Raw genomic sequence first — 10,768 nt, 5'->3', positions numbered from 1 at the left:
ATGTTAGCATTAATTTCAAATCTCGTTTTCAATCTAAAAAAGTGGTCGAATTTCACTGAATTTCGTAGGATATAGAGATTAATTACTCATTTAACATTTTTCACATTCTAATTTTCTATTAACGAATCATAATAGAAAGTTCATTCTTTTTATTTTCAGTTTCATCAAAATATAAAATTTTAAGTACAACAATTTCACAATTTTCAACCTTGGCCCTCATATCGCACGGTTTTCGATTTCCTTAAAAAATGGTAGATTTTCTCTTTTCCCTCCTCCATCTTTTTTTCATTTTATATATGATTTGATTTTGAATATAATTAATTACGTGATTAATTAATATTAATTTAAAAAATTAATATAAAAAATAAATCAATAATAATCTATTAAAATATTTAGTTAACTTACTTTTATAATAAAAATTTATTAAATAAATTCAATTATTTTTTTACAAAAACAATTAACTAATAACTAATAATCTCATAAATATATTTAATTAGTAAACTAGGATTGGTTAAATTTAGTCAGTACAAAAATTTATTTAATAATAATAATTGATTACTTATTGTTTTTTTATAATGAGTAATTATTTATTAAAATTAATTTTAATTTCATATTCTATTCAAACATATAAAACTTTTTTTAATATTCTTTATTAACATATCATTTTTTATTTCATTTTTCACTTTTTTTTAATAATATATTGTTCATTAAAATATATTTTTTATATTATTCAATTAAAATGTTGATAATAATTAATTATAAAAATGATTAAGTATTATATTATAATTAATTTGACATTCATTTAATAAGTTACTCAATTTTTAAATATTAATAATCGAAGTTATGGTTGATTCTTAATAATTAACTTTTATCAATATATTGAATAATATATAATTTTTAATTAATTAATCTAATATAGTTATATAAGATTGTCCTACTTAATTTTATAAATTAAATAGAAACATAGTTTTGATATACAACTATTTGATTCTCGAACATCTTATTATAAGACATCGTTTATTTTAAAAGATTCTTTATTCTCAAGCATCTATAAAACGGAGGATTAGATGGAGTGATTCAAAACTCTAAGGTGGTAGATTAAAATAAAAGTTTAGAAATAATGATGGAGATGGATTAAATATTAATAATAAGGGGAAATTAAAATAGGTTCCATGAACAAACTTATAGTTGAAAACGACGGTTAAGATTTCAATACTGAATTGATTAAAATTTAGTTTTCCCGTTTAGCCCCTGGACTCTTCATCATCCACCTTCCCCTTCCCCTGCAATCTAGGCTAGGGTTCCTTCGAATATACCTTCTTCTTCTTCATCATCATCATCATCTTCTTCTTCTTCTTCTTCTTCTTCTCCCTCTTTCTTCCATTTTCCCCCATTTTTTCTCATATCCGGTTACCTTTGCGCTGAGATCGGACCTTATAGTCCTACCATTCCGCTTCTTCCATAACCCCCTTTTTCTTTTTACTCTCACATCTCCATCTTCTTTTTCTTCCCCTTTTCTTTTCCATTTCCATTTTTCACAATTCACATCACTTTGACCATATCTGGACTCACTCTCTTCCTCCGATTCCTTCCTTTTCCTCATCTTCCATCGGGATTTTGATCATGACCGTTCCTGCTTCCGGTTTTATGATGGAAAACGGCGGATCAAGTTGCCTCCCACTCCCCCCAGATGTCGAGAATCGGATCGTCTCCGAACTGGTGAATGAATCCGAGTCTAATTTAAAAGAAGGCAATCTCTACTATGTTGTTTCTAATCGGTATTGTTTCTTTTGTTTTCCCTATATTGAGAGGGTGGCGGATTATAAGATTCTGATTGTGGGTTCGGTTCAATTTTTTATTTTCTACTTTTCAATTTGAATTTCACGTTTTACGCATTTATGGGCATTCTATATCATGTTCGATTTATTTATCCTAAGGGATCTTGATTTTCTTTGAGGTTTGCTTGGATGAATTTTGTACACGTAGATTGATGAGGCTCATTGGAATGCTAGAAATGTTTATGCTGTTGTTCATGCAGGTGGTTTAGAAGATGGCAATTATATGTCGGACTGCCCACTGAAGAATTTTCTAGCGAAGATCATTCCTCTGATTCCCAACACTCCAATGTGGTTCCTTCAAACGTGGTTGAAAGACCTGGTCCTATTGATAACTCAGATATAATCATTAATGGAAGTGATTCTTCTGAGAACGATGATTTAGAGCTAAAAAGTTTTTTGGAGGAACGGCGGGATTATGTTTTGGTTCCCGGTGAAGTGTGGGAAAAACTTTATGATTGGTAAGATGTTCTCTCATTTTCATTATCAAACTACCCCTGGACCCTTCTACTATTTGTTGTTTTGTTGTTTCTTCTTGCCTCTATTAGGAATTACTCTTTACGTCCACATGCTTTAATTCCTATCTATAATTTTATATGGTTATCTGTATAATAACTATATTTGAAGTATGACTACGGTTGAACCAAAAAGTAGGAACCAAATTTCTGTTATTACTCCTGTGAGGAATTTATGAAAAAGCACCCCAATTTATTATTTATATCAATTGCCTTGGGAATTTAATTGCAAAATGAACTAGATATTGCAGCATTATGAGAAGTTATGATATTTTTAAAATATACTGTTTCTTGAGTATTGTATGCCTTCCTTTTGAATCCATGTGTATACAACAACTGAAAGAGTGAGGACGCTGCCTCATGTAGGTACAAAGGGGGGCCACCATTACCAAGAAAGATGATATCTCAAGGTGTCAATCAAAAGAATTTTTCTGTGGAGGTTTACCTACTTTGTCTAAAATTGATCGATGCCAGAGATGGAAGTGAATGTACCATAAGATTGAGCAAGAAGGTATTCTTCATATTTTTCCCTCTCCTTTGATTCATTAGAAACTTGGATGTTGCCTGTTGGTCTATATTCATATATGTCCTACTCTTCTCTGGATGTGTATTGTTAGCAAATACAGAATTCTGTTTACCCACTCTCTGCTTTACAGGCCACCATATCTGATCTTCGTGAGAAGGTGTTTGCACTTGAAGGAATAAAGCAAGAAAAGGTTTCTGACCTTCTTCCTTTCCTTTTGCTTGTAGAGATGGGATGAAGTTAGTATTATCTTCTACAACTAATTTGGATCACTGCTTTTTGGTATCTAGCAGGCGTGTATATGGGACTACTTCAACCAGCAAAAACAATCAATATTGGATGTGACAAGCCAAACTCTTGAAGAACTAAACTTGCAGATGAATCAACATGTGAGTACCTATTCGATTGATCTATTTATAGTATAGGCATTTTGATCCAAGAAGGATTAACTTTGGGGAGTGTGTATAAATAGTGGATAAATCTTTCTTGCTTTCATTTCCTATGATTCATTCAATCCTAATGTGTGGCTATTTTAAGGAAACATTAATTACTTGTTACGCTGACAACTTTTACCATTCATGTTGGACATCATTATTCTTGGAAGACGGTTCTTATTAGAAAGCTTGAATGGTAGTGAAAATCATGAAATTTGATTGGAAGTGGTTCAAGTACATCACTTAAAATTCTGGTGGCTTTGTTAGAAAGCTTGGGTCCATTCTTTAAGGCATGCCATGAGTAGCATGTTCTTGGGTGTGTTTACAATTGGATATCACCTGTCTAATGAAATGGAATTTTTAGCAGAATTTCTTGCTTCCTATATCAGAATTGTAACTTATCAGAGTTTGTGGGTCCCATATGTAAAGCCTGTACGGGGGTTTTGAGGTAAGAAGAATGAAACGGAACATAACTTGAACATGAGATGGATAATTGGGTTGAGAGTTCTGGAAGAAGCTCGAGTCCATGAGGAAGAGTGACTTTGATTTTTTAAGCAAAGTTCTAAGTGACTGGGCTTTGTGAATTGAATACTCTCTCAATTGGTTCTGGCCGTTCTGGGTGAATGTGCGTGTGAGTGTGTGTATTTGATGAATGGTGACCCATAATTTAACGGTGTTTCTTGTTATGTATTGCTTTGGGTGGCTTTGGTCGTATCTTTCGTATACCAACTGTCATATTTGTTATCTATTACGAGATACTTATTCTTTGATGTTTCAAATTTGGACAATCGACAATTTGGGGATCTTATTCTTGTAAATTCACTTTATTGGAGATGCTCATTCTAAATTCATCTATTTTTCATGCACTTTTACACCCTCTTCTGCAGATCCTCCTTGAAGTTGATGGACCTACTCCTCAGACTGGCATGGATGCCACTCGAAATGAGTTAGCTTTGGTAGCCCTTGAACCTTCAAGGTCACCTCTGTCAATTGCAGGAGGGCCAGTGATGTCAAATGGGCATTCATCTGGTTATGGTTATCAGGGAAGTTCTTTAAGCACATCAGTTTCTGACATAGATGATAGAAATGATCTTAGTAATACTGCTAAGAAAAGAGAGAAGGGTGGTTTGGCAGGGTTGCAGAATTTAGGAAATACATGTTTCATGAATAGCGCCCTTCAATGTTTAGTTCACACGCCACCCCTTGTAGAGTATTTTTTACAAGATTATTCTGATGAGATCAACGCAGAGAATCCTCTGGGAATGCACGTAGGTGGCTTTTCTTGTCTCAGTTTTGATTTTCTAAAATATATTTTTAGTCCTTCGTTGGTTGATTTTGCTTTTGTGGAAGTTAAAGTTGATTTTGTGGGTATATTCAATGCTTCTGTAGGGAGAATTAGCCCTTGCTTTTGGTGAATTGTTGAGGAAATTATGGTCGGGACAAACCACAATTGCACCACGTGTATTCAAGGGAAAGTTAGCTCGGTTTGCTCCTCAGTTCAGTGGTTATAACCAGCATGATTCCCAAGTTAGTACCATATATATCTGCAATAATCCTTGTGTCATACATGGTCTTGCTCATTTCCTAAGTCATCTCTCTATGCTCCCATTATTAGGATACTGCTGTGTTTGCATCTTTATTGTTTTATTTTAGTTGTGAACAGCTGAATTCATTGAAAAGTTTCTTATAAGTAAGGATACTGTAGTTGTGAATAGTTTTATAGACTTTGGAAGCTTCATATGTTTTATTTCAGTCATCTAATGGCAATTAGTGGTAAGCTGACAATTTTGTTAAGGTCTTTGAATTAATGTCATTTCTGGTACGTGGACAATAGGCTATCTTTTGATGAGATTTCAACTATCATGCCTAGCATTTGATGAGGCAGTCTCACTCAGGCATTTATGATGCCATTTTCTACGTCATCTTCTCTTCTCTTTAGATTGTTTTTCTTCTAAGTCATCTAAATACATATGCAATTTATTTTTCTTTTGATCGTCCTTTTAGAAACTTCATAATAGAGATTTCATAATTTGAAATATTTATATGCTTAACACAGATGATTCTGAGGGTTTTTTTTTAAAAAAATGTATAATATCACTGCTTTCAAGCATGTAACTCACTTTATGCTTTAATGGGGTTGGGGCACGTCCAAGTCTCTTTGGAGAGGTATCGCATGAGAGCTTCCTTATCTGTCTCTGTTTATTTGTAGCTTGGTTGGGGATGGGATGATACTTTTTTCCAGGAAGATAGGTGGTTAGGGGATAGACCCTTTGTCCAGCTTTTCCTCGTCTTTACCACTTGTCCTCCATGAAGAATGTTTTGGTGGCTGACGTTTTGCCTTAACCTGGGTTTCGTCGGTCGTTATTTGATAGGGAAACAAGAGACATTGTTAATCTACTCTCTTTATTGGGGGATTTCTAGTGTTCTGATGGGAGAAGGGGCTTTCATGTGTGGTGCCCAATCCCTTGGAGGACTTCTCCTGTAATTCCATTTTTCTGTCATACCCTTTTCCCTTGAGAGATTAGGTCTTTGCCTCGATGTGAAAGATGAAAATTCCTTACCTAAGAAGGCTTTATTCTTTATTTTGTAGGTTCTCCATAGTAGATTCAGTATCTTAGACAGGGTGTCGAGGATGCCTTCCTTGATGGGGTTGTGGTGGTATATTATTCTTAGGAGAGCTGCAGAGGACCTTGACCATCTTCTTTTGAATTGTGATTTTTCTTATTGTGTGGACTTATTTCTTTGATGAGTTTGGTATTGTTCTAGCTAGACAGTGTAATTGCTGAGAGATGTTCGAAGAGTTCCTTCTTGATCCTCATTTTAGTGAGAAAGGAAAGTTCTTGTGGCAGGTGGGAGTGGACACATGTTTGGTCCCTTGCTAGGTTCCATGTTTCCTTGTGGGCTTTAGTTAGGAAGACTTTTTTTTTTTTTTTTTTTTTTTTTTTTAATTATCCACTTAGTTTTATTTTGTTTGACTGGAGGCGTTTCTTTTAGTTAGCTTTTGTATTTTTTGTGAGCTCTTGTTTTTTTGTATTCCTTTGCATCCCTTCATTTTTTTTTTTCCCTCAATGAAAGTGTGGTTACTTTATCCATTAAAAAAAGAACTGGCATCATCAATGTCTGTTTATAGGAACTTCTTGCCTTCTTACTGGATGGACTGCATGAAGATTTGAATCGTGTTAAACGGAAGCCTTATTTTGAAGCAAAGGATTCTGATGGTCGTCCAGATGCAGAAGTTGCAGAGGAGTGTTGGAGATACCATAAAGCAAGAAATGATTCTTTAATTGTGGATGTTTGTCAAGTAAGTGGCTTTTGATATATGTGGGAATCTCATTGCATAATTATCCTGCTTGGCACCGTTATTATGTTAATTATTGTATGTAGTTCCAAGCTGTATGATCTGTAGTTATATAAATATTAATTGTGCTAAGAAATGTTCGTGTTTATTCTCATAAATTACATCATCCTTTTCAATATTTCAATTAAAGTCACTTGCATGCCGTTTCATCTTAATTTAATAGAGATAGATGGGATGTCTTAAGTTTGTTTTTGGTTTGGAAATTTAGTTATGATTTAAATGATTTATTTTATTTTCTAATAACGTACGATTGGTTAAACTCATCACAGGGTCAATATAAGTCAACATTGGTTTGTCCAGTTTGTGGAAAAATCTCAATTACTTTTGATCCATTTATGTATTTATCGTTGCCACTACCTTCAACTGTCACTCGCAGTGTGACAGTGACTGTGTTCTATGGTGACGGTAGTGGTCTTCCAATGCCATACACTGTGTCAGTGCAAAGACATGGTTGCACCAAAGATCTCACCGTTGCATTGGCTATGGCATGCTGCTTGAAGAGTGATGAAAATCTTCTGCTTGCAGAGGTTAGCTTATGACTTTGGTTTATGCTTTCTTATTTCTTCTATTGTAATATTTTATTTTGATGTATGATCTCCATTCTTTTCTTTTGTTTCCTTTCTTTTCCTTTCTTACTTTTATCTGAAGTTTTGAATTTTTTGTTGTCAGGTTTATGATCACCGTATTTACCGATATTTGGATAGCCCTAATGAATCTTTAACTTCAATTAAAGATGAAGAGTATCTAGTAGCCTATCGCCTTCCGAAAAGGGAGTCTGGAAGACCAAAGCTAGAGATCATTCATAGATCACCGGAAAAGTATGCTTTCCTTTTTGAAGATTCTAATATGTCGCGTGTTTGTTATATGAAGTATGTCATATCCAATAAGGTGGGGTTATTGAATGAGGCATGTCAGCTTTAAGCCACTTTGGCTGGGGGCTACCTGACAATCGGATGTTCGGGACTTTGTAATCAAGTTCATGTTTGCTTACTCCTTTTTGTTGTTCAGTGTCTTTCTTGAGTAGTTGTTTCCCCTCTAGTTTTTGGTGATTCTTTTTTAAATGATGAGAAACAAAAAGTATTCATCAATAGAAAAGAACATACTTGGGCAGAGGGAAGAGTGAACCCACCACCACGAAACACTTTCTATGGAGAACCAACACCCAGACAAGGTTGATCAAAGAGTTTATCTAACTGCAAATGATTTTCTATTTATTGCTTCAAGTTGAGGCTGTGCTCCAATCACAGGATGGAAGACCATTCCTTGGAAATGAAATAACGTTAAATAAGTGGCTCATTGCTTCCTCATTCTGACAGCGAACTTCGAAGTTATCACTTTGTGGTCCATTCAATATTTTGTATTTCGAATGAGAGTGATTGTGTTTCATTATTGATTTTCATGTCCATTTCAAGTTCTCGTATGGTAGATAGAGCTTGGCACTTATCAGCATATTTTCGTCCTATACTATTCTGTTTTCTGTTTGCCTGAATGTTGCTAATGTGGCTTTTGGTCTGTAGATGCTCCATGGACCGTGTGAAAGTGACAGAGAGAAAGCTTTTTGGAACTCCTCTAGTCACATATTTGGGAGAAGATTTTCATAGTGGAGCCGACATAAATGCAGCTGTGTCAAAAATCCTATTGCCCTTGAGAAGAACATACTCTTCAACTAAAGCTCATGCTAGCAAAGAAAATGGCGTTGTCTCTGAAATGAATGATGAACCAGCCAACGGCAGTCCTCAGTCTGTTTCTAGGAGCCAGGCAATCGACATTGAAGTAGAGGAAGCATCTGAGAACGAGCCATCCTTTCAACTTCTTTTAACTGACGATGGGGGCTTGAGCTGCAAGCCAATTGACAAGGATTCTGCTATAAAATATGGTCCACTTATAAAGGTTTTCTTAGATTGGAACGGCAGAGAACATGAATTATATGATGTGAGCTACATCAAGGATCTTCCTCCTGTTCACCAGACAAGGTTCATGAAGAAAACACGGCAGGAAGCAATCTCTTTATTTTCTTGCTTGGAAGCATTCCTGACCGAAGAACCTTTAGGTCCTGATGATATGTGGTAATTTTGTGTCCCTTAATCTAATCTTATTTTGAATATATCCGAAATATATTGTGGCTCTAACTATATACTTGTTTGTCTTGCACCATTTTAAATTTCCTCTTTGCGCAGGTACTGCCCTGGGTGCAAAGAGCATAGACAGGCTACAAAGAAGTTAGACTTGTGGATGTTGCCAGAGATTATTGTTTTTCACCTGAAACGTTTTTCATACAGCAGATACCTTAAAAACAAACTTGATACCTTTGTTGATTTCCCCATTCACAATCTTGATTTGAGCAAATATGTCAAAAGCAATGATGGAAAATCTTACTTGTACAATCTATATGCCATCAGCAACCATTATGGTGGTCTTGGTGGTGGGCATTACACTGCATATGCGAAGGTACGGAGTTTTAATTCTTTCGATATATCCCGAGCAGCATGAATTGAGTACTTGGACTTTGAAAGTTTTAAGGTTCATAGCCAATTAATAAATTATTTATAACCTGAATTTTCCCTCTTTTTCTTAGTAAGAAAAGTTATCAACCATTTAAGGATTACTTTAAATGATAGTTTCTTGTGATGGTCACGGATCTTGTTATTCAAATCTGCAGTTAATCGACGAGAAGAGATGGTACCACTTTGATGACAGCCACGTTTCCCCGGTCGGCGAAGAAGAGATCAAGACCTCAGCTGCTTATTTGTTGTTCTATCAAAGGGTGTAAATTTGACTTGGAACGACAAAGCTCAACAAATCCTTTACTAGAAGTGGCAACTCTGGATTTTGCTGTTTCAGCTTCATTCCGGCGGCTACAAGGAAGCTTAGTTTATCATGGTTTAAAGCATTAATCAAGGCCAAACAAAGGGGAAAGAAAGAAATAGAATAGATCTGATTTTGCCAGAAGTAATGCGGAATTCTACAGTTTGGAGGTACATAAAATATTGAGTTCTGGTTTCAGCAACGTATATGATTTGATAATCAAAACTGGATTAGTTCTATTGAAATTACTTCACTTATTCATTAACTTTCTTGAGAGAAATTTTGTTGTGTGATTAGGTGGGTAGTGTAGATTTGTAAGCAAAGCTGTGCCTCTAGAGGCAAAGTGGCGGTTGCCATTCATTTGTTAGCTCTTATATTTTCTACATGCTACTATTGTTACTCTGATTAAATCATCAATTTGGAAAGCCTGAAATACTTCTCATGTCATAATGTTCCCATAGGAGCCGTCATTAAGGAAACTTTTAGTGTAATGCTAAATATTACTAACCCTTTGTATTTCTACTAACCCATTGCCATTGTTATCATTTTAAATGACAATTTAAGTTCTCCATGAACTTCTAAATATTTCTGTTTTGAATTTATTGTTCCTGAACTCTGTATAGAAAAGGATACTTTAGTTATAAATCGAGTTTGGAATTCGAACATCCTATATTAGACATTTGTGCATCTCATTAAATTGTTCAATCATAATTTATTTTGTGGCAAATTTTTCTTTCTTATTTCTTTTTGGAAATATGAACATCCTATACTAGACATTTATGCATCTCATTAAATTGTTCAATTATAATTTGTTTTGTGGTAAAAAAAAATTTCTTATTTCTTTTTGGAAATATTTTAATTTTTTTTTTGTGGGAGTGATGAGGAGATGCATAAATAAGATATCCAAGTCCTACCCTTTGTAAAATTATAAGTTAGATTTAAATATGAAAGGATAGATCTGAAACATTTCCGTAGTTATGCTCATAGAATTCAGCCTTTATGACTGGTAGAAGTATTTTAAGGTTGCTTGCTTGAAGTGCCATTTTTATGAAGTGACAGACATCGATTTCCAATAGGAGAAAAGAAGTGACAGACATCGAAGTCCATATTTTACAACCGCATTTGTTGGGAAACTGGTAATTCATAATTCAATCATAATACGTGCTTAATTTGTCATTTCCAAAGCTTGATTATCAAACTCTTCCCTTCCATGCAAATAGTTCCAAATTAAATTAAATGTAAAAAATATATATATTTTTTCGGTTAATTTTTCATATTTGCATTGGTATACTTGTAAA

General features: G+C 34.5%; 1 protein-coding gene across 2 annotated transcripts; it reads left to right on the top strand.

Moving 5' to 3' along the window:
* The first annotated feature begins 1,190 nt into the window (after window positions 1–1,190).
* Window positions 1,191–9,917, top strand: LOC120092761 (ubiquitin carboxyl-terminal hydrolase 9-like). Of its 2 annotated transcripts, none has more exons than XM_039050949.2 (13): window positions 1,191–1,778; window positions 2,039–2,296; window positions 2,717–2,861; window positions 3,007–3,066; window positions 3,167–3,262; window positions 4,195–4,575; window positions 4,697–4,834; window positions 6,438–6,608; window positions 6,935–7,192; window positions 7,335–7,483; window positions 8,183–8,731; window positions 8,843–9,113; window positions 9,325–9,917. In XM_039050949.2, exons 1-13 carry the CDS (start codon window positions 1,624–1,626, stop codon window positions 9,433–9,435), a joined length of 2,742 nt encoding a protein of 913 aa, XP_038906877.1. In that variant the 5' UTR covers window positions 1,191–1,623; the 3' UTR covers window positions 9,436–9,917. The 2 variants fall into 2 exon arrangements, with proteins under 2 accessions (XP_038906877.1, XP_038906876.1); XM_039050948.2 differs by having other exon boundaries at window positions 1,218–1,778; window positions 3,164–3,262.
* Window positions 9,918–10,768: the final 851 nt, after the last annotated feature.

This window comes from Benincasa hispida, chromosome 12 (genome assembly GCF_027475165.1).
Source record: "Benincasa hispida cultivar pf3 chromosome 12, pf3_genome.v1.1, whole genome shotgun sequence".
Classification (NCBI taxonomy): domain Eukaryota; kingdom Viridiplantae; phylum Streptophyta; class Magnoliopsida; order Cucurbitales; family Cucurbitaceae; genus Benincasa; species Benincasa hispida.
The sequence above is the reverse complement of the archived record's forward strand: the minus strand, read 5'-3'. Positions and strand labels throughout refer to the sequence as shown.